Genomic DNA, 27,007 nt, shown 5'->3' with positions numbered 1-27,007 from the left:
AAAACTCACTTTTCAGACTTAGCATACTATTATTTGGAGGTGTCGATATATAACCGGATTTAACAAACCCAATGGGTTTCAAATTTCAATTTCTTTGCGTATACGTCAAATAAATCCTCTTTAAGAAGGTTAATATGCTGTTTATATTAGAGCTTTTTGCAGGGTTAACCTTATTTATGAGGATTTGTTTGAAATATAAGCAATGGAATTGACATTTAAAACCCAGTCGGTTTGTTAAATCCCCGTTTATACGGGGTATAATAGGTCATTTAGATATGACTTCATTAGCCGGATTTAGTGCATTATCAGGTTTTTTTGCTAAATCCGGTCAAAATCTACCAGATTTCCCATACAAAAATAAATCCTCGTATTGGGTGGATTTGTAAGTCCGGCATAAATCCTCGTATACCTCTGTTTTTTGCAACATGTTGCTAGAAAATACAAAAAGTTGCAAGCTGGCACAAGAAACAAGGTAGATGCATCGGTGAATTGCTATTACAAAAATAATTTAAAATGTCAAAATTTGTAAACGATGCGAAAAAAATAATTTTGATTTGATATACAAAGATGATTTTTAATCAACCAAGACAAATATTTGCGATGTTTAAACGATAAAATAATTCTTTAGTTAGCATTAGTAGCAGAATGTGCTAACATTTTCAATATTAAACAATAAATTTGTAATTTGCCGTATGTTTTTTGAGACGAGTTTAATTTACAACAACTTCTTCTGACGTTTCAAATTCGATCGGATGGGCTGATGCATCTACCTTGGTAATTGTGCTATGAACAAAAATCAGCTGATTGAAATTAAAATCCTCCAAAAAATATATCTAAATGCAATGAGATTTGTACTGGATTTATTAAATCCAGTTGAGGATTTATGGCTAGTCTAAATGAGCTATTAAACAGTAAATTTGTAATTTGACGTATGTTTTTTTGAGACGAATTAAATTTACAAAAAATTCATTTGACGTTTCAAATTCGATCAGATGAGATGCATCTACCTTGCTAATTGTGCTATGAACAAAAATCAGCTGACTGTCATTTAAATCCTCCAAAATGTATATCTAAATACAATGAGATTTGTACTGGATTTATTAAATCCAGTCGAGGATTTATGGCTAGTCTAAATCAGCTATAACCCTGCAAAAGACTGTAATAGTACGGTTACACTAAAGGTTTTTCCCTGGTAAACCCACTTCGAAACGTTTTATGTGACGTTTGCGCTATGCAATTGAAATTTGTAAACCAAAACCACTGGGTTAATCTGGTTAAGAGTAACCGGGGTATTATATAAACATGGCCTATGTCCATATTTACATTAGGCAGTTTTCCATGCGGTGTTGAGAGGCAACCATCTCACCCACAAACTGACAATTGCCGCATGGAAAATGGCCTAATGTAAATTGGGACTACTACGCCGGTTACACTTAACCGGATTAACCCAGTGGGTTTGGGTTTCAAATGTCAATTCCATAGCGCAAACGCCAAATAAATTCTCATGAAGTTAACCCGGCAAAAAACTCCAATCTAGCCATACTATAGCTTCGTCCCCATACTTTTTAATAGTAAAACTCGTAAAAGAGAGAACTGCAAAAAATTTGTTCTCACACACAAGTTTTTTTGAAATAGTTCGGGAACGGAAAAATCAAAAAAAAATGGAACAAATGTCGAAGTCGGCGTATCAGCCAATCAGACGCCGGCAACCATGTTACTATTTTTTTAATCGCCCAAATTTGTCGTGTAAAAAGTTTTTAAATATAGCGTCATTCAGCGACATTTTTGTTTAAAGAGAAGAGAACATTTTACAACTTTTTTGTGTACGGGAACGCTTTTTCGAGTAAAATGTGTAAAAGTCGTAAAAATTGTAAAAACTTTTTAGTTCTGGAACACAGCTTATATCTCAAATGAATCAACTCATGAATAGATACTTCAACAAGAGAATAAAGTCGCATTTACATCAAACATGTTTTAAGTGGTCAATTCCTTGGAAATAGGCCAATTTTTTTTATTTAATTGTTGTGGGTTTATTAAATCTGGTTATATGCAAACCAACTGTAACTTAAATGAATCAACTTATAAAGCGGCCTGGCCACATATCAAACCTTCAACCTTAAACATGTTTTATGTTGTCAATTCCATTGGAAATCTGTCAAATAAATCCGTCCGTCAAATAAATGACAGTCTCCATACTTTTTTTAGATGTCAGTATAAATAAGGTTAACGAGTACGCTAATATTTACAAAATTTAGTGGATTTCAATTTTCAATTCCATATCTCTAAAGCCACACGATGAAACTTTCATACGAAACATTCCCATTATTTTGGCGTTCATAGATCGAGTTTTATACTAAAGTAATTTTATGAAATGAACTCGACCTAAGAACGCCACAATAATGGAAAAGTTTCGTATGAAAGTTTCAGCGTGTGGCTTTTTCATATGATTTTTATTTTTTTTACAATTCCATTGCGTAATTGACAGTTGAAAACCACTGCCGTTCGAAAATGTAAACATGCTTCCAAAAACGAGTAGATGGTGTATGGTGTAAATGTGGCCGTATTTTTAATTTCTCACTGTAAAATGGCCTGGTCACACATCCAACTTGTCTTAAAGCCATCAAAAAGACACTAAAGCAGTGTCAATTCCGTTGCATAGACGTAAAGTGAAATTCACATTATTTCAAATGACTTTTTATTTGACGTATATGCAATGGAATTGACAGCTGAAATCCACTGATTTCGTAAATGTAAACATGTTTAAAAAGCGATTGTCATCCCTTGAGTCTTTACACACACACTTATTTGACATATTTTCAAAGCAATTGACAATGACGATTGCTTTAAAAAGCTCTAATGTAAACATGGCATAGTGACGCATTCTATTATGGCGTAAATACACCTATATTTATAATTTCCCAACGTATAATGTGACCTGGACACATATCGTATTGGTCTTAAAACCTTCAACATGAAACGAATGCCGCATTTACATCATGCATAAATAAAAAAAAACTTCTTTTAAGATCTTAATTCCATTGAATATGTCAAATAAATGACACACCTGGCCAAGACGTTTGTTTTAAATGTCAATATGAATAAGTTTGATGAGTTCTTTTACATTTGCGAAATTTTGTTGATTAAAACTGTCAATTCCATTGCGTATAGGTAATTTCCTAATGGGTACTTTACACGATATGTATTTTGCATATGAGTTGTCACTTCTCCTATACAAAATGTATGTGCAAAGTGATAACTCATATGTAAAAAACATATCGTGTAAAGTACCCATAACTTTTAAAGCGGCCTGGCCACACATCGAACAAAAAAAAAAAACATTGTTCCACAACATCCCATTCGGGACAAGGGAGACTTCTCTCATATCAATGAGTGCACCCCGATTCATATTATCTCAATGATATGGGACCTACTGTTTATCGCCGAGTCCGAACGGCGTGTCTTAAGACACCACTTGTAGAGAAGTTTTTCAAGGCTGAAATACTCAAGTAATGTCGCCAACATTACTGAGGGGTATTTTGCCACCGTTGAAAAATGTTTGATGTTGCCTGGCCGGGGAATCGAACCCCCGACCTTCTGCGTGCAAGGCGGGCGTGCATACCATTGCACCACGGTGGCACCACACATCGAAGTATTCGTAAAATGGTCAAGAATATTCTAAAGCAGTATTTACATGAAACATGTTATAATAAAAGCAATACTTAAAGTTGTCAACTCCATTGGGTATCTGTCAAATACATGACGTATTTGACCAAAACACCTTTTTTAGATGTCAGTATAAAATAGGTTAGAGTACCTTTAAATTTACAAAATCCCGTGGATTTTTAACAGGCAATTCTATTGAGTGAAATAAGTTCTTTAAAAAACCTTGTTTACACTCACTTATTTTTAATATTGTTATAATAATGTTTTTCACATTCACCTTTTCTCTCTCTTTCTTCCAGGCTGGTGTCTTGAAAAAGACACGCTACATTACCGTCACCTCGACCATTGAAAAGTTCCTAACCAGTGAGCCATCCATCGAGCCACGAAATGACGATGAACCTTTGACGGAAAATATTTTGGCTGCCACCGAGAGACCTAGCAGCGGCCTGCTGATGGGCAGTGTTAGCACTTTGGCGCCAATTTATGTAAACAATGACTCGTATACACCCTATTTGGAGACGGTAACGGAATCTTTTAGTGTTGTTAATCAAAAATTGAAAACCCAAATTTTACCTGTCATCAATGAACTCCACAACGTAACATCCTATCACACTTTGGTACAAACAATTGATATGACAAGTTTAATAACAGTGGTGAAAACCACATCACCCGATATGGAAACTAAAGATTTCCATGGTTTCCAAGATTTTGTCGGTAATTTGGATGAGGCGGGTTCAGAGATTAATTTAGATTTGGAATTTGGTGATGAGGGCAACAATCCAGAATCTAGCCATGAGTCATCCCACCATCATAAACATCATTTTGATTTGGATGGTTTGGGCAATAGAACTATGGCCACCGCCATATTACCCACCCTCACAACAGATCCACAAAATCTTTTAGCAAATGTTATTACCAACTCTCGACCTGTTATTAAATTAGAAACTCTATGGGAATCATATGTGGTGCCCATAACAAATGGACCTTCAACCTTCTATCGTACATTGTCCAAGGCAAAGGGTGTGGTGGAAAAAACTGAATATGTGGTGGATACAACTACGGTACCAGCTCCCATACTACCACCAACATCCATACCTAATCCATTCCTTTTGCCACAATTGCAACAATATCAGACAATTACAACGCCGGTGGTACAACAAACAATTGTCACCCAGACGCAGAGTAAAATTTTGAAACTGACATTTGGTGCAAAGACAGCATATACCACTTTGTATTCGACACAAGTTGTACCCACACAACAGACAACATATGTAACAACATCGGTGCCCGTTCAGCCAACAGCAAATCCATTCCCTGGTTATTTCCCACCTGGCTATAATCCATTTGCATATTTAGGTTAGAAAACAAAAAACAACTTGGATAGAGATATCGATACCTATGGCTTATAAAATATCTAATTTTGACATTCCAATTCTGACAAATGGACAAATTTTGGTTTAAAATCTTTCTTATATTGCAGACAATGAAAGTTTCATATTAGTAAACGGGATTGATGGGAGAAGAGTTGGAAAAATTGTCGCTACTTTACCTTCCACTTCCAAAAATAAAAATTTTTAAGCAAATAGAATAAAACCGAAAACAGAACACATAAACGAGGATGACAGCAACGCTGAGCGTTGATATATTCAGTTCAGCACTATAATAATTTCATGAAAGAAATATCACGAAATTATGCGTTCTTATCTGTATACATTTTTAATACAAAAAGTGACAAGACATATGTAAAATAACATATGTAAAATAACGATTACGTAATGTAAACGTACTACATTGCGTATACGAAAACTCATCTGAAATCCATTGGATTTCATTTGACGTATAAGCAATGGAATTGACAGTTGAAATCTATTATATACAAAATGTATATGCAACACATGTGTAAAATAACACATCGTGTAAAGTACCCATAAGAACGCATAATTCCATGACACTTCTTTAATGAAATTTCCCTAGTGTAGAACGGGACTATGTTTGATACCATGAACTTCAAAATAAGTGAAAATTTGTATGTCGTCACCACTACGAATACAACCACATGTTATCATATAAATTTTTCAATCAATTCAACACATTGCCCTACTATAGGTATCGATATACGCCTATAATGTACAATACTATATAAATTGTTATATATAAACATATGATCCTATCTATAATTTCATACCCATTAAATTTACAATATTTACCCTTTCTTCATTTATGTAGAATTAAAAGTTGATATGTCGAATTTTGTTGCAAGCATGTTAGAGGTGTCTGGTCACCCGACAAGTTAGAATGTAAAAACCACATCTGAGCGTAAAGAAAAGTTCAAAGAGTTTTTAGGAAACAAATTTGTCATGTGCCCATACACCTTAAAAACTGCAGAACATATAAGGCTACGTTTACATTGGACACACTTTCAAAAATATGACATATGTTTTCTTAAATGTTCAGCCCGATCATGAATGTAAACTCACCGTGATTTCTGTCTCTCTGCCCTCACGGTGAGTTGATATTAGGTCTGTATGAATTTGTACAAACTTTTACAAAAAGCTGTTCGATAACAAACTTGTTCAATAAAAGTGAAGTGAGAAGTAGTTGCAAGAACTTGCAAATACTTTTTACTTGCGAAGTTATCGAACAGGCCTATTCATGATCGGGCTAGTTGTTTACATTTATAAAATGCAGTGGATTTCAAATGTCATTCCATTGTGTATACGTTAAATAAAAATTCATCTGAAATCTAAAAGATTTCATTTGACGTATATGCAATAGAATTGACAGTCGAAATCACTTGATTACGTAAATGTAAACGTACTCTTAGGTCCCATAAAGATGATATATCCGTTTATCTAGATAATAATCCCATAAAGTATGTAGCCTAACCTCCAGCTAAAATATGTATTTTCGTATTGAAAAGAATACAGCAACAACAAATACTCAATATTCACAAATTATCATGTCTCTGCATCTTTCAAATTTTCATTAAACACATATATATTTTGTAAATTTTTTTGTTTAATTTATTTTAAAGAAAATACCACATAAATCAAAAAACGATAACACAAAATCACCTACATTTTAACAAAACCATTTACATTATCGCCGAATCTTTTTTGTGTAATATTATTAATACTCTTTTTTTGTACAGTTAGGAATACAAAAAAATATATAAACAAAATAAAATTAAAAACTTTAAATATTAAGAAACGAAGCCGATATTAATTACTACACATAAACATTGTATTGGTTAATAAATATTAAAATTGTTAAACAAGAACAAATTTGGATTTACATTTTTTTGTCGCCCCAAAAACCGAATTTAAAATTTCATTATTTCCAATTGTAATTTATGTATGAAAGAATCAATCGTATATTATTTGTATGTATTTCTTCATTATAATGTTATGTATTGATAATTGGAGCTCAAATTTTTAAATAAAATTAAATTTTTTGTTGAAAAATAATACAATTTGTTTGTTTAAATTACTTAGAGTACGTTTACATACAGCTGGATTTATTAAATTGCCAAATATATTGGTTATGAGTCAAATAAATCCTCATAAAGGAGGTTAACCCGACAAAAATTTTCTTTCAAAATGTTGTGATATAAACTTTCTTTAGAGAATTAGTACTATTCAAAACAAAGTAGTACGTGTAAACACTCTATTAGTTATTGTAAATGGATTTTAAAGGTGGTCGGGCCACATTTTTATTTATAATGTGTAAACACGAAGGGTTGCCGTCAATGTTGTGGTAATGGGTACTTCACACGATATGTTATTTTACATATGTGTTGTCACTTTGCGTATACATTTTGTATATAAAAAGTGACAACACATATGTAAAAACATATCGTGTAAAGTACCCATAAAGCTGAAAGCACATACAACGTTTGAGTAAAGTTTTGCGTTGGGCGTTGACAAAAAAAAAACAACAACAACAGGGCGACGCCGACATCAAAGTCCGGCGTTGATGTGTTTGCTGGCATATATTTCAAATGAATTTGAATTTTTCGGCATCATGCCCAACAGTGTAAAAACGACCAAAACGACACAAAACTTTACTCAAACGTTGTATGTGTTTCCAGCTTAAGAGATACATGAGGAATTTTAAAGGTGGTTTGGTCACACTTCAATATATAATGTGTAAACACGCCATAATCATGAAACAAGGGTTGCCAACTGTCTTTTGATGAGAATATCTTATGTTTACAAATTGCCTCAACTTTCAGGAAATGTTGCAGGTTACATTCAGAGATGAATACTTACACACACCCCGTTTCATTTTAAATTTTTAGCCTGTTCCCGTACTTTATAAAGTGGTAAAAGTTGTAAAAGGAACGGTCCTGACCGGTTTTAACATGGCAAAGCCCAGGATTTATCTTGGTCCCTCTTTCATCTCAAGTGGACACTGACCTCCCCGTGGTGTCACCTGGGGAACTGCCTTTAACACCCGTTAAAGGTAGTGAGCTAACATGAGCCGCGCGTTCACCCATAAGAACGTTAAAAACTTGGGTTTGGGCGTCAGGTTAGTAACCCTCCCCTAGAAAAAACAGCCCACTATGAAAAAACGAAAGAAAAGAAAAACAAACCCCTCTAAAGTTGAAGAACCCCGCAAACGTTTTAAGGACCATCTTTGTAGAGAAGATGCAGTCTTCACATGTGCAGACGTACTTGAAAAGTACAAGGACGATATTACTGCCATACATGAAATAATATGGATTGGGAAGGGCGCCACAACAACACCTAAAGGTGACGCACTGTATTATAGCTGCCATGACGTAAAGCATGAGTTTGCTTGCGGATTCGTAGTTAGTCGGAGACTAAAACATCTTGTATCCAGCTTCACCCCAGTGAATGAAAGACTTGCTGCAATTCGAATAAAAGCTAAATCCTTCAACATCAGCTTTATTTGTGCTCATGCTCCCACTGAAGAAAAGGACGAACAGACCAAAGATATATTTTACGAGCGCTTAGAAGAAACACATGACCGTTGCCCTGTCCATGACATTAAAATCATTCTAGGTGATTTTAATGCCAAAATTGGAAAGGAGAATATCTTTGGCCCAACAGTCGGGAAATTCAGTCTCCAAATTGAAATATCTCAAAATGGTATAAGGCTGATAGACTCTGCAGCTGCAAAAAACATGGTAGTTAGCAGTACCAGACTTAATCATCTCGATATTCATAAGGGCACCTGGGTGTCTCCAGATCAGAAAACAAGAAATCAAATTAATCATGTTGTGTAAAAATGGAAGACATTCATCGAACGTGTTGAATGTACGATCGTTCCGAGGCGCAAACATTGATTCGGACCACTACCTTGTTGCAGCAAAGGTACGCACCGACTTAAACGTAGCAAACAAAGTACGAACAGACACAACACGAAAGTTAGACATCGGCAAGCTGCAATCACAACAGATAGCCACAGCATATTCCACTCAACTAGCCCAATTGCTTAATCAAAGCACTTCTCATCCCGATAACATATCAATGGCAAAGCATTGCCCACTCCATGCAAACAGCCGCAAAATCCATACTTGGATACCAGAGACCTCCACCAAGGAATCCATGGTATGATCAGGAGTGTCGTGCTGCCATCATATAGGGCTACTTTACAATCCGTAGCAACGCGTAGCGCACGAGAGAGTTACAGGGAGAAAAGGAGAGAGAGGAGAAACGTCCTTTCCGCAGGAAAAAGAGAGAGATGGAAAAGCGGGAGTGTGAAAAAATCGAGATGTACAGGAGCCAGAATGAAGTCCGAAAATTCTACCAAAGAGTCAAGCATCAAACTGATGGCTTTGGTACAGGCACATCCTCCTGTAGAGACCAGCAAGGTAATTTGGTAACTGATACAGATAGTGTACACAGGATATGGAATGAACATTTTTTAAATCTGTTGGTATCCAATAGCAGCGAAGACGACGAAGATACCACAGTCCCAATCCCAGAAGATGGTATTCAATGTATACCGCCCAGCCAAGATGAGGTAAAGACAGCAATAAATCGGCTGAAGAATAATAAGGCAGCAGGAGCCGATGGTTTACCAGCCGAGCTGTTCAAAACCGGAGGCGACACGCTGATAAGGTGTATCCATCAGCTAGTTAGCACCATCTGGCAGAAAGAACGAGTACCCGACGATTGGGACCTGAGTATCCTGTGCCCCGTCCACAAGAAGGGAGATAAGACTGTATGCTCTAACTATAGGGGCATAAGTCTACTCCATATTGCCTACAAGATCGTGTCAGGGATATTGTGCGAACGACTAAAGTCTATGGTCAACGAGATAATTGGCCATACCAATGCGGTTTTAGACCTGGCAAGTCCACCATTGGCCAGATATTTACCCTGCGGAGAAGACCCAAGAGATGCAGATCGACACCTACCACCTTTTTCTCGAATATATAGCAGCCTTCGACAGCCCGCTGCGTTCAAAGGTATACCAAGCCATGTCTGAATTTGGTATCCCCGCAAAGCTCACACGGCTTTGTAAAATGACTTTAACTGACACGAGGTCCTCAGTTAAAAGAAAGAAAGAGCCTCTCCGAAGAGTTTGGTCCCCAAAGAGGTTTCAGACAAGGAGACAGCCTTTCGTGTGATCTCTTCAACATCCTGCTGGAAAAGGTTATACGAGAGGCAAACGTCAAAAGAAGTGACACAATCTACACCAATAGTCATATGTTACCTGCTTGTGCTGATGATATAGACATCATGGGCCGATCAGTAAAAGAAGTAACTGATACCTTTATGAAGGGCGAAGGAGAATCTGCTAAAGTGGGTCTGGCGGTAAACGGTGAGAAGACCAAGCTGATGGTGTCGACGCGCAATGCGTCCATTGAGCTCGGACCGACTGTGGAAGTTGGTTCCTATAATATTGAGGTAGTAAAAGACTTCGTCTACCTCGGCACCTCCGTAAACACAACAAACGACGTCAGTTGTGAAATAAAAAGAAGAATTGTATTGGCCAACAGATGCTACTTTGGTTTAAGTAAGCAGTTTAAAAACAAAGCCACATCTCGTCAAACAAAAATAACGCTCTACAAAACACTGATACTACCCGTGCTGATGTATGGCTCCGAAGCCTGGGTACTTGCGCAAGCAGACATGGCAGTGCTTGGTGTGTTTGAGAGAAAAATTCTTCGAAAGATCTACGGACCAATCTGCGTTGACGGTGAATATCGACGTCGCATGAACCACGAGCTGTACATGCTATATGATAAGAATGAGCGATGATGAACCCGCTAAAAAGACGTATAAATACGGACCGCTTGGCGGTGCACGCAGAATTGGCAGGCCAAGGAATAGATGGCGCAAACAAGTAGATGATGAGATGAAAAGGCGCGGTATTCCAGAGTGCGAACAACACAAATAGAGAGAAATGGAGATATTTTCTTAGTTCGGCCTATGGAACAAATGTTCTGTAATGTACCAGCTAAGCAAGTAAGTAAATATTTCTTTTCAGCGTAAACGTGTAATAACAATGACATACGACAAGTCTGAATGCTTTATATTAACATTTTGATTCAAATTTGAATTTTCAAAATGTATTTATGTTTTTCCTGAGAAAATTTGTTTACATTACATTTTCTATAACAACAATGTTGTTTTTGTAAATTTGTTAGTTGTTGTAATTCAGGCATTTACCCTACATAAATATGCCTTGATACTGACAATAAGTACCAATTTACATTAGTCCCAATTTACATTGGGCGAGTTTACTTGCGGCTGAGTGGCAAAGGGTTACCATATGCCTCACCTCTCTCTACTACAAAATGACAATTGCCCCAAGTAAACTCGCCCAATGTAAATTGGGACTAACTAGAAATTCATGTTGCTTTCGAAAAACTCTGCTTAGATTTGAATGACACTTTGCTTGTTTTTGTTCCTTAAAATCGCTGGATTTAGTTCCTCCAGTGAGTTTCAATTGACAATCCATTGCGTATAGGTCAAATAAATCCTCATACTGGAATTTAACCAGGCAAAAAGCTCTAATGTAAACATGGCTTTACACTGGTTATATTATAGGCAATTTAGATATGACCTCATTAGCCGGATTTAGCGAATTATCAGGATTTATTTGCCAAATCCGGCTATAATCTAACAGAGATCCCATAAATGGATTTGTTTTAAATTCGGCATAAATCCTCGTATACAACTCTGTTTTATGCAACATGTTGCCAGAAAATACAAGCTGGCACAAGAAACAAGGTAGATGCATCGGTGAATTGCTGCAACAAAAATAATTTAAAATGTCAAAATTTGTAAACAAGGCTAAACAATTTAATTTGCTTTGATATACAAAGTCGATTTTAATCAGCCAAGACTAATATTTACGATGTCTAATGGGTACTTTACACGATATGTTTTTTACATATGGGTTGTCACTTTTTATATACGAAATGTATATACAAAGTGACAGCACATATGTAAAATAACATATCGTGTGAAATACCCATAAACGACAACATAATTCTTTATTACCTCATTATTTAGCCTTAGTAGTATAATGTGTTAACATTTTCAATATTAAACAATAAATTTGTAATTTGCCGTGTACTTTTTGAAACGAATTCAATATACAACAACTTCTTTCGACGTTTCCAAGTCCATCAGATGGGCTGATGCGTCCTAAATGCAATGAGATTTGTACTGGATTTATTAAATCCAGTTGAGGATTTATGGCTAGTTTAAATGAGCTATTATATGCTGTTTATATTAGAGCTTTTTGGTAGGTTAACCTTCATTATCAGGATTGGTTTGACGTATATGTAATGGAATTGACATTTAAAACCCAGTGGGTTTGTTAAATCCGGTTATATATGTATAAACGTACTATTAGATGCAAACTTTTTGCTAGATATAAAACTACCTTGTGAGTCTGCTTTCCATTTGAAATTGAGCTTTTACCCAAACAATAGTGCTATTTAGGCCTTTTTGATGGTGATTGTATAAATAATAACAAATAAACTTCTTTTTGACTTTCTTTCAGATTTATTAAATATTTGTTTAAATGTAAATTCACAACGTTGTTTCATTAAAAAACAATTAAAATAAAAAACTATAAGTTGATCTATAATATTACATTATGGGCACTCCATTAATATCTCGTGAGCATTGTCAACTTCAGATTCTCATTACGTACGGCAGTTTAAATCAATTGATTGAGTGTGCTAAAGCTAGCCGAGGCCTTGTCAATTTCATCAAAATTCTTTTTGATCTTTGAACCATCAGAGGGAATTTGTAGCTCAGGGGTGTAGTAGATTTCCTCCAGCAAATGAGAGCATAGATTGCTGCGCAAAGATTTATTTTGATTTTCACATTGGGCTATCAATTTGGACAACAGCAGTCTTCTGTAAAATGTTGTAAAAAAATAATTATTAAATATGGGAATCAATGGAATTCAAAAGTGATTTCGTTTGAATTGTTTATACTACCGTAACATTTGTGTGGAATCCGCATTGACTGAATTCAAGTAGGCTATTTGTTAAAAGATTAAATTTTTTATAAAAATATAGAAAGAAATACAATGAATGGTTTATGTTAATGCTTGTTATATTTTTTGTTGTTGTTTTTCTTTTTTAACACTATTATTGTCATGCAAATTACCAGCTTGTCATGCCTTGCTTATACAATACAGTTTTGGTATACACAATGAAATAGATTATGCATTAAGTTAATTAAGTTAATATTAATAAATTAAATGATATGTTATAGTGTAAAGAAGCTAAACAAAATAAATGAAAATGAAACTTATAAATTAGTCACATGCGACATGCTCTTAATCAATATGGGGGTATGTTTTCGATTTTTGTTTTTTCATTCATTCATATATCCATTGAAATCAAAATTTTGTGCAACTGAAATGTGTGTTTAGGCCTTAAATTAAATGACCACCGCCGATGCTATCCAAGCTTCGTTTATCTACCATCCTTTTGGAATATATAAATGATAGCAAATCATTGTCATTCAAACCTCGTATAGCATCTAAGCTATGTCTTTGGTGATCATCCGTGCGCACAGGTGCAATAAGAAACATTTGGTAGCGATCATGCAATGGATTACCTCTAATGGTGGCATATTCCTCTTCAGAAGCTAAATAAAAAAGGAAAACAAAATTGGGAAAAAGGAATTATCAATTGTAAAGATTGTATGTAAAACATATTTAACAGGAAAATGTATTGTTCAATACAATACATTCTCTATAAAAATAGTGTGAAATACTTTTATTTAGAGAATTGGTACTATTCAGTACGAATTAGAACGTGTAAACACTCTATTAGTTATTGTAAATGAATTTTAAAGGTAACCGGACAACTTTTCAATTTATAAGGTGTAAACACGCCATACGCCCAATGAAAGGGTTGCCACAATGCTTTGGGAGAGATGCATGATAAATTGTAATGGTGGCCGGGCCACATTTCAATTTATAACGTGTAAACACACCATCTTTTGATGAGAATATCACATTTCACTTATGTTTTTTACAAATTGCCTTGACATTCAGGGAATTTTGCAGGTTATATTCGGGTGATGAATACTTACATATAGGAGTCTAAAAGGAGAAAAAAAATTAATTAAAATAAAAATTATCACTGTTTTAAATTATCACTGTTTTATTTTTAACTTACCTTTTGTGGCATGGCCATGGTATAGGCAGCCAACAATAATACTGACAATAAATAGAAATTCATGTTGCTTCTTTCTTTTGTTTGCTTCCAAAAAATACTTAGATTCGAAGGATATTTTTTGTTGTGTTGTTCGTTCGTTTGTTTTCGTTCGTAAAAATCGCTGGTCGTTAGTTGGTTGTTACTTCTAAAAGCGAACACCGAGTACTGCATGACTTTTCACTTTGACTCTTGGCTTTTATATATTTTTGTTTCCACCAAAGGAGCTGTATGCTTGCATTCACTATGTTTCAATTAACACATCAAATAGAATGAAATTATTCCCTTCCCCGCCTCCCACATTTTAACCTTATCATCATAACCACAAATATCTTTGGAGTTTTGTTGTTTTAAGGATTTGTAACCACTAACCAGCCATTTAGCCATATGATCAAACAAAACGCTAGAAAATCCTCAACACCATCATCGGCTCGATGACAACACATCTACACAATCTGTTGTTAACTATCTATCGCTTGTTAGTGTGTAAACACCACTCCACAATAGTGGGTGTGGGTTGGTGATTCTGTTCTGTTGTGGTCTGTTAATAACATAATTTCCCCATAATTTAATTTTTGCGGTTAGGTTGGTTACCCACCAAACAGTGCTTGCCTCCGTAGATACCATTATTTATGCCCATGCAACAAGTTAAAGTGTAAACGATGCTGGTCGGTTGGTTGGTGGTTTTCTAATTCCATTAGTCCAATATGTTTCAGCAGTCCGCATTAAGTAATTCATTAGAATTAATATGTTTAACATTACAGACCTACGTCAGCTACTGTTTTGTTTTTGATGTTATGATGTTTGGTAATAAACAATATGAGGTACTTAAATTCATATGTACAATTAATAAATTGTTTACATTCTGTGACAGTGACACTTGTTGCTTGAAGTGTGACCATGTAATATAAAAGATAAAGGATTGCGGTGTAGATAGGATAGGTAGGGGAATGAATGGTGTAAAATATTTTCTATAAGGGAATGAGTTATTCATTACTGTTTCAGCTTGGGCGTCATGGCGGCAGTTGTTAACGTCCTTAAGGCCTCGACACATAAGAAGCTTGGCATTCTTGCTTAAGTCATATCTGGTAAATGACTAAAGACCAAGTTTGACTTAATTTAAATGTGATTTTATTAGGTCGAACTTGGTCTTTTATCAGATATGACTTCAGCAAGAATGTCATGCTTCTTATGTGTCGAGGCTTTTAGCGCAATGCCACCTACATTTCCTAAACTTTCCAGTCATATTAAACAGCTCTAGAGTATGATTAGACTATGATGTATGCTATTCCACTGGATTTAAGTTGACATTTTCATGCAATATATGTCAAATAAATCAAGACAATATACTGAATAATCGTATAAGTGTATATTCTAAACCCAGCTCTATTACCCTGAGTTTACAAAAGACAGGACAGTGGACTTCATGTATTGATTGTCAAAAACCCAAAACTTGCCTCTGTGACGTAGGCGTCCAGACAATTACAAAAACAGTCGTAAAATTATGAATGAAAACCATAGATTTCTTTTTGTTTTCCGTTCACATATTTTGTTTTTGTACATATTCGTTTGTTTTCAACACATTTAAATTATCATCTCACTTCTTTTTCACAAAAATGTCTAAAATTTGTTAACCCTACTGTTGGCGTGATACCACTGACCGTCGATAGCTCAGGGATGAAAAGAGAAGAAATAAAAAGACAAACACGAGTGTATAAGTTTCAAATATATTTTCGGTTTATTGTTGGTATAGGGTTTCTGCGATTGAGAAACATTACCTTTTGTATGTGAAGCTACGAAACGATATTGCAATAGGAGTGTGACTCCTTCGAAAGTTAAATAGCAAGTGAAGTTGCAGGTGGGCAGAATAACGTTCACAAGGCCGTGACATCAACTACGACTGCAGCATTGGAAAGCGCCCCTCTGCATCCGAACTGAGCGAATGTGACTTTTAGGAGAGAGTGTGGGAAAGAATGAATATTCTCTCCCAGCATCCGAACCAGGCGAATATGACTCCTAAAAGAAAGGCAGAGAAGATTTCCCCATTGAGCTCGAAAGAGCGGCCAATTAATGCGGTTAATTGTAATACTGCAGAAGGGGAAACAAAGTATCGAACGTATACATTGGCGTAACCAATGTATCGAACTTATACATTAGCCGCCCACCTTGACGCGCTATCTGCAAGGCAACATGGTTAGACTAAATTCGCGAGCAAACTTAAACTAGAGTTAGTAGATTATACGGTGTGATTTGATTTAGAGGTACGTAAATACAGTTTCAATTGAGCATTTGAAATTTTACAAGTGAGTGCGAGTTTTCGATTTACTAAACAACGATTTTGTTAAAATGGTTCGCTTTAATCGTCTATGTAAGTCTAATATGAGGTATTGGGCCGGTAACGATATAACCGAATATAGTTTTCTGAGCCACCAGCGAATTCAAAACAATGTGAGGTGACTCAGCCGACAAAATTTTGGAATATAAATCTTCGCCCAATAGCAAATCTATCGGCTTGTCATCGCATGTATCTGCAAGACCGAGGTGAGATAATTTAGAACGCAGATTCGAAATTGATGACAACGACGACAAGTTTTTCGGAATGTTAGGTAAGACTAACACATTAGCGTTTAGGATACTTTCCGAATTCTTAGGCGATGAAAGATTCACCGAACAAATTTCTTTCGATGTACTATTAGTATTTACACCAGGCAGAGTGGTATGACTTGGTCGAGAAGGCAATCCGATTGTTTTTTGTAGTCTCTTTGTGACAAAAGAGACTTTGGACGAGGGATCAATTATTGCTCGAACGGCATAATTTCTGTGATTGTGAACGACATTTACAATCGCAGTTCCCAAGAGCACATCCCTATTTTGTGTTGTGTGCAGAACATGACGATTATCGAAACTAGGATTCGAACTCTGTTTGGAAGTTATGCGAATAGAAGCGGAGTTCGAATTAATAGACGAACGTGATAATTTTGGCAAGGATCTTGACGATGTTTTACTATTTTTACTACGATGGAGTAGCGTGTGATGTCTACCTTTGCAGACAGAACAATTATGTTTACTATTGCATTTTTTAACTGGGTGTCCATTCGAAAGACAGTTAATGCAAAGCCCATGTTGTTTAACAAAGAAAAATCTGTTCTCAAACGAAAGTTTTAGAAACCGAGAACAGTTTCGAAGTAGGTGTTCGTGAGTTGAGCACATCCGACATGCATGATTCAACGAAGATTTCAGTTTAGATGAGCTAGTTTTATAATTTCGACGACTAATTGGAGAGGATGATTTTAGCGGAGATCGACAATTTTGCGAATATGATGTTTTGGGATTTTCCATAGCAGTAAAGTTTTCTATGCACAACAAAGTTTGTATTCTATCTGTTAGGAACGAATCTAATTGTTTCCATGTCGAAAGAGACGACTTCTCTTTGACACTTTGTTCCCACAGAGCGATTGTATGTTGAGGAAGACGATGCAAGCAAAGATGAACAAGAATTGGATCCCAATGATCCGTTACAACGTCGTAAACAGACATAGCGGAAATACAACTATTTATTCCGCGCTGAAGAACTTTTAGGCCAGAGATCGATTCTTTTTCTATTGTTGGAAGGCCGAAAAGAAGATTGAGGTGATTATGTACGAGGATACGTTTATTATCATACACATCCTCCAACGCCTTCCAAGCTAATTCAAAACTACGATGGGTGAGTGGAAATTTCGAAACAATTTCTCGAGCCTCACCGCTGGTTTTTTGAACCAAGTGACATAATTTCTCAATGTCACTCAAGCGAGAATTTTTGATAAAAATTGTACTAAAAAGATCTCGAAAGGTTGGCCATGAAATGAAATCTCCACTAAAGACTTCGATGTCGATAGGAGGCAAAACTAAATTGTGAGAAGGTGGATCGATATGAGGGAGACGACTAATGGAGTGTGGTTGGGTTGAAATCGATGATGCGAGTGATTCGCTTGGATGTAAAGGAGAAGTTTGGCTTTCTTTACAATTATTTGACACAAAGGATTTTGTGTTCAAACAAGTCGATGGGGGAACAGACGTACTCACTGGGAGTTCCTCCGAAGGTGAAAGTGGTTGAGGAACCATTGGTGGACTGTTTTGTGGAGTTGGTCCATTCAATGATGGAGAAGACTTGGACGATTTTAACTTGTCTAGCTTCTGGTTTATTGCCGAAAGGCAATGTTGATAAGCCCGAAAGGATCTGTCGTATTTACCCTCGACGACATTTTTGTCAGAGGGTTGAGGACTCTGTGATGTCGCCAGATGGTCAAGACACTTCTGATGAGTGCTTTTGAATGTTGTCCATAATTGATTAAGCTCGGAACCGTATATTTCGAGATTAAATACGGTGTGCTTATCAGGATTTAGTCGTTCGAAATACGCATCAAATTTAATAAGAGCGTCGGCAGCTCGAATGAAACGCACGAGGGGAGTTATGGACATAATTGCAACAAATTTAGAGAATGGGGACGAAAGAGGGAAACGAATCAGTTCCAAAAAGGTATGTGGGCTCAGAAGTTTAGGACAAGACTAACGAGTCCAAGCGTCGCAAATTTAGAAAAGCGATAACTATGGAAATACTTGAAGCGAAATTCAAACTATAAAAAATGCGAATACTACTAATTGGGGAAAGAAAAAACCAAGGAAGTACAAACGAGTGTGAATACTCAACCAATGAAAGGGTCGAAAACTATTCTAATTTGCGACAATGAAATATAAAATGCAAAATGCCACCAGTAGAGTGCGCGAGTAGACAGCAAAGTTCCAAGAAGGATAAGAAATTGAACACAAGTTCCGAACTGGGACAATTTGCCGACTAGAGAATATAGAAATTATCGATAAGAATGACGACAGATATGTAATTCCCAACTGAGAATTTAGAGCAAGCAACGAAAGACAAGAAGAAAATGTCCAAAAATTGCAAATTTTGCCAAATGTTGTACCCAAACCTAGTTTGCAGGGTGTAGGGTACAATGAACAAGACGTCAAGCAGCAGGTAAAATTAGAAAAATTTTTAATTTGACAGATTTTTTAGATTTATTTGCTTCGATCAATGAGAAAATGTACCAGTACCGACTGTAGGGTACACGATTTTTGAATGCAAGATTTTTTTTCAAAAACGACTAATTTGCATAAACAATATCGATAAATAATATCAATATTAGTTGCAATTCAACCAAATTTAATATAATTATATTTATAAATTGCAAAAAATGCCGAAAGTAGGGTGCCTTAACCGAAGATAAACAACAACAAATGGTATTGTAGCACCACACGAATTAAAAAGCGAAAAAAATCTAATCGAAAATATTCAACAAAAAATATAAGAAAAAAATAAATATTTTGAGACGATATGTCCCACTGTGCGATTGTCGACTACGAATACCCGCACAAAACGTAATAAAACACAAGCAGAGAAATGGCTCTGTGTGGGCAGCGAAGCTCCCACTCAAGTACCGACGCTACAAACGATCAAGCAGTGATCGACAGAACTTTGTTGGTATGTTTACAATGTAATCTAACCGACGCTTTATAATTGTGCGTGGAAAGATGTACGTTGTTATTGCAATTAGAATGCAAATTCTCAAATAGGAAGATCAATACTTCCAGGAGAATAAAAACGAATGCGTTTGGTTGGTGAAGAACGATCTATACAACAAATAAACCAAAGGTGCGAGAATGAGTGTTGTTATTGCAAATTTGGAAATGCAAATTTTCAAAGTGTTTTTAGTAAAACGAGGAGAATAACAACACGTCAAATATTTTTTGGTTGGAGAGGATTATAACAACAAAATAAACCAAACGAAAATGTGGGTGGGTTGTTATGTCAATTTGCCAATGCAAATTCTCAACTAAAGGGCTTCGTTAGAAAAGACCTTGGGGAATAACAACAACAATAACAACTAATAGAAGAGATCGATAGTGTAAATTGGGTTAGAAACGAGATTTCAAAAATGATTGGACGAAAGCGATGTGGTTATTTCTCACTGCTGGCTGTAGATATCAACGAGGAAGCGGAGGGGGGGTGCAAGAAGCCTTTGAGTGAGAAATAAAACGAACGAAACCGATAGCGGATAATTGTAGTGAAATTGTTGTAATTATTTCTCTAAAAGGGTTCTTAGAAAACAGAACCAAACGAGAAAAGTAGAAAACAACAAATTCGAAGGAACAGCACTGCTAGAACTGATCTTTGGAAAGATCAACGACGAAGGAAATTTGTTATTGTGTTTATTATTAAAGTGTTTTATTTTCGAAAATAGAACCGAAATAATAAAGGGACAACAACAAATTGAAATAAGCAGTACTGTTGGCGAGGATCACTACAATTACTGCTACGACTAAGTAAGTGGACTGTATATAATTTGAAGCAATGGACAATTTTACAAGGCGACCAATGCGCGATGTAGCGAACAATTTTAAACCGAAAAATATTTTCTCGTGTGATTACGAATTAAACAAAACAACACTCGCGGGTTTGCTCAATTTTTACACAGAAACTGATTTACGTACCTGTGTTTTGTTGATGGAAATGAGAGATGATGTTGTGATGACGATAGCAAATTGTTGTAAGGACAACAACAACGAATTTAAGTATCCAAAATTCTTCTCTCCTTAAACAAACGTAATTTGTTCAGCGGGCAACAACAAATGGCTTCGACTGGAACAGATCCGGCTCGATTGGATCAAAATGTTGGCGTGATACCACTGACCGTCGATAGCTCAGGGATGAAAAGAGAAGAAATAAAAAGACAAACACGAGTGTATAAGTTTCAAATATATTTTCGGTTTATTGTTGGTATAGGGTTTCTGCGATTGAGAAACATTACCTTTTGTATGTGAAGCTACGAAACGATATTGCAATAGGAGTGTGACTCCTTCGAAAGTTAAATAGCAAGTGAAGTTGCAGGTGGGCAGAATAACGTTCACAAGGCCGTGACATCAACTACGACTGCAGCATTGGAAAGCGCCCCTCTGCATCCGAACTGAGCGAATGTGACTTTTAGGAGAGAGTGTGGGAAAGAATGAATATTCTCTCCCAGCATCCGAACCAGGCGAATATGACTCCTAAAAGAAAGGCAGAGAAGATTTCCCCATTGAGCTCGAAAGAGCGGCCAATTAATGCGGTTAATTGTAATACTGCAGAAGGGGAAACAAAGTATCGAACGTATACATTGGCGTAACCAATGTATCGAACTTATACACCTACTGTCTGTGAAAAACTGATAGACAGCTGTTTGTATGTGTTTGTAAATCAGAGTTGTATTTGAAGACAAACTGTCTGGGGTAAACGCCTAGTAAGGCTGAACGATGTTCGAGCTATGCTATAAAGCCTGGGTAAGCTACCTCGCCTCAAATTTGGCACGGCCGTTCTTTATTCTTTTATCAGAACTGGCTTATGCTGAAAACACATTCAACGTTTGAGCAACGTTTTGCGTCATTTCCAATAAAAAAATAAGAAAAATTCGATCTTTGTTGATTTTGGTATTATATTCTTTTACTACAAATGAAGCAAAACTTTACTCAAACGTTGGATGTGTTTTCGGCATAAAGCAATAATGCCATGCTTCTTATGCACCGATACCTAAAGAAGGAGTTTTCATATAACTCGTAATCACAGCTATTTCTGACAATATTCAAATTCCTTCCCATCGCGCTATTCGCGCGCTATTGAAGTTTTCATGTGGTTGTTGTAGCGCGACGCACAACGTACCGTATGTGCCGGGGCCATTAAGGTCTTAGAATAGATCGTAAAGTAGTTTTTATACAGAAAAAAGAGGTTCAGGATTACCTGAAAAGACAAAAGAGAAAAGTAAAGAAAAGAGGGTGGGGTTGGGAAAGTAATAATAAATGGATTATTAAAGATGAAGATGTAATAAAGAAAGGAGAGTGGTTTATTTGGTGATGGTAGAAAACTGCCAGAGAAGTAGTTACGCTTATGGGTCGCGCCGTCCCAGCCAATTCAAATTTTTGATGATGTTGTTTATGATTGTTGGTTCCATGTTTGAGTAGATGAATAAGCTTGGAGGAAAGCATACTCCTGTTAATCTATATCGCTTTCGAGTTAACATCGGGCAACGACATAAAATATGCTCAATAGTCTCCGTTTCCTCCTCACCTTCACAGAGCCTGCAATAGTCCACGACATCATCCTGCCATTTGCCGATAAAAGCTCGGATGTTTGCAATGACCGGTAATGACTCCCGTCAATAGCCTGATTTCTGACTTGTTCAAATTTAAGAGTGAAGTTGTTCTGTTTGTTGATAGAGTCGGCCAAATGGCCCTTGACACGTTTCACCTTGGTTCATTATGCCATAGTTCCTTGGCTCGTTCTTCAAAGAACGTCTCCACTCTCCGAAAAAGGTGACACATGGGCGGTTTGATTGAATCAGTGATTGCTAGACTTGTTGATTGGGATCCATGTCTTTCCAGTTCATCTGCCTTCTCGTTTCCCACAATGTCACAGTGGCCCGGTACCCAGCAGAGTCGGACAGCGTTTGTGAGGTTCGCCAAAGCAGTTCTACACTTAAGAAAGGCCTAAGACTTGATGTTGGAGGATTTGATGGCTTTAAGAGCCGGCTGACTATCAATGAAGATAGTCACCGGCTCCAAGATTTCTGCATTCAGACTTTTTATCAACTCTGCGGCCATTTTGATCGCGAAGATTTCTGCTTGGAAAACACTACAGTCGCTGTTCAACCTATATGAGTATTCGAGACAAAGCTTTTCGCAGTAGACGCCAACTCCGGTACCTTCTTCCATCTTGGAACCGTCTGTGTAGAAAGCCATACCGTCCAGAGGAGGGTTACTACGGATCCAGTCATCTCTACTAGGGATAACGACCTCAAAATCTTTAAATCTTTGGATTGGTGATAAGTAGTCGCTGAATTTCCCGGGTTCGGCTTCGGAACAGCTTTAGGTTCCACCTTACTGCCAGAAGCAACAGGCTTCACATCCACCTTTTTGCTTGTCACCGCAGTCTCTTTTGATAAGTTAGGATAAGTTTTTTCGAACTTCCTGATGTACTTGAGCTTACTCTTGATGAACATAATCTCCCTCTTTGTATGCGAGCTCGCGTCCCTTCCCACGAACATGCGCAGATACGAAGCCGCACGTTTATAGTGCCTCGTATCTGCATCCTTTTTGGCGGAGATTGCAGTTACGTCGGTGTCCGTCGATGAGGTTTCCTTGGATTCCCCAACGCAGGACGAAGACTGAGAGTCAGTGGCTATTGTTGGAGTTTCCGTTGATTCCTCCTGTTGATGGATCCTCTTGATTCTCCCTCAATATCCATTGACTCAGTGGCAATCTGCCTCCGAAGCTTAGTATCGGCTAGTGCTGATACAGGACCAGACTGGATGCGATTTGTCTGGGGTTGCGAACCTAGGTCAACAACCTCTTCGACCACATCACCGTCAGTGGACAAGTCATCGTCAGACCTCCTTGTTGACTCAGCTGGGATCACCTTAATGTCCAGTTCGTCGTCAGTGAGGGTGAGATTATTTAGCATGTCCTCTGGTGGTATGGTCGGAACAAGTCTCTCCAGTTGGTCAAGGAGTTCCCCACTCTGTCTCTCAAGACTGTCTCCAATCACTTTGAGGTTTCCGTGTAGGTCGTCCCTGCCCAAAACTCCGGTCCTGTCAGCCGTGGTCTGATTTACACCAGTTTTGGCTAAAGCATTGCCCAAGGTACATTTATACAAGGTAGAAGTGACAATCAGCTGCATTCTTACTTTTTTTGTAAATTTAGTTTTCAAAATGTAATAGGGTCTACTCATTAAATTTTAAACTTCGAAATTTGCTACCATAAAATACTGTTTTTCTTCCTAACGTGTAATAAAAATGACCTACGAGAGCTCTGAATGCGTTATATTTACATTTTGATTAAAATTTGTTCTATTTTAGAGGATTTTTAAAATGTATTTATGTGTTTCCTAAAAAAAATTTTGGGACGACCCTATTATTCAATATTTTCTTTGACAATTAATTTTCAATACCAACAATGTTGTTTTTGTAAATTTGTTAGTTGTTGTAATTCATGCACATACCTTCTATAAATTTACCTTGGCATTGCCCTTTGGAATATCCGGTTCGTCAACAACATTTTGGGTTGCATTTTCTGCACTTGTAGCAGTCACGGCTGTAGGTGCCAAGGCATCCACACCTAAGACAGCCGGATCACAATCGCTTGATCTCGACGGCACGTGGCTTGTGATCTCACCAACGCTTTCCGCCGGTACTGGGTTATTAACTCCCTGCACCGTAACTTTACTCCTTTTATGTCTTTTACCCATCTTTGTTGATTTATTTAAGGGAACTACCACGATCCCCGATTAAGATAACTATCAAATTTCAAATTTGGCGACTTGTGTCATATTGACAAGTCCCACTCCCAGCCCAATACTTAAAAATATCCATAGGGATGCCTTTTTACTTACTAAATGTTGCTGACACATTTTTTTCAGCAACTTTTCCTTTATACAACTGTCAAAATCTGCAACATTAGTAATAATTATTACTAATGATCACGTAAAAAGACACGGCTTATGTGTCACGCTAGGTGTGTTTGTTTACTCAACAATTTGTACAAATTTGTTCGAGTCCATTAACATCTTGTAATCGACTAAAGGCCTGGGTACATAAGCTGCCTCGCATGATTGCCTTGCTTTCCTGCTTCATTTCTGACATAATAAAAAAAAGAATAAAGAAGGCCGAGCAAATTTCGAACTGGGTTGCCCTTTTCTTTTTTATTCTTTTATCAGAAGCAAGCATTAATTATATTGTTCTTCGTTTGATTGAATAATAGTGCATATTTACATTAGGCAATTTTCCTTGCGGCAATTGTCAGTTTGTGGGTGAGAGAGGGTGTTGAGAGGCAAAGGGTTACCATATGCCTCACCTCTCTCTCCCTCAAACTTACAATTGCCGCAAGGAAAATTGCCTAATGTAAATAGGGACTTATAAAATTTTACAGTGTTAAGTATAGTACATGGTACAATAATACAGGTAGCATTATCATGCCAGCTGATGGTAACATAATGTGTCAACTGCATTGAATTAGTGTCAAATTTTGACACCTTATGTTACCAACAATTGCCGATGCGGCTACCTGTGTATTTGTACCATGGTATAGTACACATTGACAGGCAAAACTGACAGTCATCGAGGTCTATTTCGTGAATATCAAAGCCTAACTGAAAAATTTCTTTTGTAATCTCTAAATAATACCGTAAATATTGTATTTCAAACGTTTTTAGCTAAATAAAAGATGTTATTTGCCGGAAAATTGTCCTAAAAGTACGTTGACTGTCAGTTTTGACTGTTAGTGTGTACTCCCCTTTAGATGTAACATTTTTGACAGCCCGGTATGTGGTCCTGAAGCGTTGTCAGGTTGAAATGTTTATCTTATTAAGTGGTCCAAAGTGTCAAGAATCTAATCCCGTTACTACTATGTGACAGGAAAAATAGACTTTTTGCCTCAGAAACCTGCCATTGGGCCTATAGTGCATCGTAGAGAATAAAAAAGTTTTTCTCCTTCACTAATTTTCCGTTCCTTTTTCCTTTATTCCATAAAACTGCATGCAACTCAAAAATGTTACAAATTAGTTACACACATGTATTCGTAAACATACATTCACATGTGTGTATGTTTGTCACTTGCAAGTATCCTTTTTTCTTACAACAACAGTCTTTATAACCACCGCGCCTCATCCTTGAGCTCGTTTTCCAAATTGAAGTATGTGCTTTGAATATATGACGCATTTCCCCCAAAAAAAAATGTTAACTAAGTATGCACATCCTTTGTTGCAATAATAATGATGATGCTGCGTTTAGTAATGGCATACATACATATGTATGTATATTTATTAATGCATAAAACCATGAGGGTACTAGTTATACTTGAACTCATTTTATGAGAACAAAATTGAAAGAGCTTATAGAAATTGGTTAAATCTATTATATATTTCAGTTTGGTGATAAGTGACTGACTGACTGACTCATCATCAACGCCCAGCAAAAACGGCTAAAGTTAGGAGCTTGAAATTTTACCAGTAGATCACTGTTGGTGCAAATGTGCGAGATAAGGCCGGGTTTTGCGAAATTCGTCCTGGGGTTCGATTCTGTTTCTATGAAAATCTGAAATGAAAACTTTTGTAAAGGAGAAAACTGTCAAATGAAAAAAATTGTAAAGGAAATATTTTTCATTTCAAATTTTCATAGAACAAGAACCCAGCCCCTGGAATTACAAAAAATAACAATAACAAAAATCGTTATTATTCACTGTTATTACTTAGTTGGCAACACATTTGCCAAATTAAATGCTATAATTTCTTAATAGCGTAAAATATCACAAACAATTTCAAATTTTGTAGTTTACTTCTAGGCGCATTTATTTTATCGTAAACCAATATATGGTCTGCTCCTTTACTTTTGAAAATGGTAAAACTGGCAAAAGTAGCAAAAGTTGTAATCTACTTCCATATGAATTGTATAGTGTCTGAAGTAAAGGAACGCTTTTCGAGTAAAAAGTTGTAAAACTTGAAGATTCTTGCACGTAAAGGAACAGAGCTATAGTTTCTTCAAAATAGTCTGGCTTAATCCCATTTTTATTGACAATGGAAAGACAATGACGGTTGTTATTTTCCATTGCAACAGATGTCGC

The 27,007-nt window shown here is 36.6% G+C and overlaps 2 protein-coding genes across 9 annotated transcripts in view; one reads left to right on the top strand and one right to left on the bottom strand.

Annotated features, from left to right (window-relative positions):
* Window positions 1-7,130, top strand: part of LOC141387765 (uncharacterized) — a 53,812-nt gene extending 46,682 nt beyond the window's left edge. For all 8 annotated transcript variants that reach the window (XM_073957948.1, XM_073957946.1, XM_073957950.1 and 5 more), the window contains one exon: window positions 3,963-7,130. In XM_073957948.1, the coding sequence (XP_073814049.1) occupies window positions 3,963-5,024 (1,062 nt within the window). In that variant the 3' untranslated portion in view covers window positions 5,025-7,130. The remainder of the gene's footprint in view (window positions 1-3,962) is intronic.
* Window positions 7,131-12,641: 5,511 nt separating this feature from the next.
* On the bottom strand, window positions 12,642-14,356 carry Orcokinin (orcokinin). The gene is made up of 5 exons (XM_073955744.1): window positions 14,294-14,356; window positions 14,208-14,217; window positions 13,638-13,757; window positions 13,100-13,142; window positions 12,642-13,015 (listed from the first exon to the last, which is right to left on the bottom strand). Exons 1-5 carry the CDS (start codon window positions 14,354-14,356, stop codon window positions 12,814-12,816), a joined length of 438 nt encoding a protein of 145 aa, XP_073811845.1. The 3' UTR covers window positions 12,642-12,813.
* Between the last annotated feature and the right edge of the window lie 12,651 nt (window positions 14,357-27,007).

This window comes from Musca autumnalis, unplaced genomic scaffold (genome assembly GCF_047663935.1).
Source record: "Musca autumnalis isolate F117 unplaced genomic scaffold, ASM4766393v1 scaffold_5, whole genome shotgun sequence".
NCBI classification, from domain to species: Eukaryota; Metazoa; Arthropoda; class Insecta; order Diptera; family Muscidae; genus Musca; species Musca autumnalis.
Note: the sequence above shows the minus strand (reverse complement) of the source record. Positions and strands in the feature narration are given on the sequence as shown.

What these genes read in the sequence shown, in the direction of transcription:
- Orcokinin (XM_073955744.1), bottom strand. Translation starts at nt 14,356, where the DNA reads ATGAATTTCTATTTATTGTCAGTATTATTGTTGGCTGCCTATACCATG. An exon ending in TAGCTTAGATGCTATACGAG is followed by an intron (nt 13,143 to 13,637) that starts GTTTGAATGACA and finishes TTTAACAAATAG; the next exon opens with CCTACTTGAATTCAGTCAAT. An exon ending in GATTCCACACAAATGTTACG is followed by an intron (nt 13,016 to 13,099) that starts GTAGTATAAACA and finishes AACATTTTACAG; the next exon opens with AAGACTGCTGTTGTCCAAAT.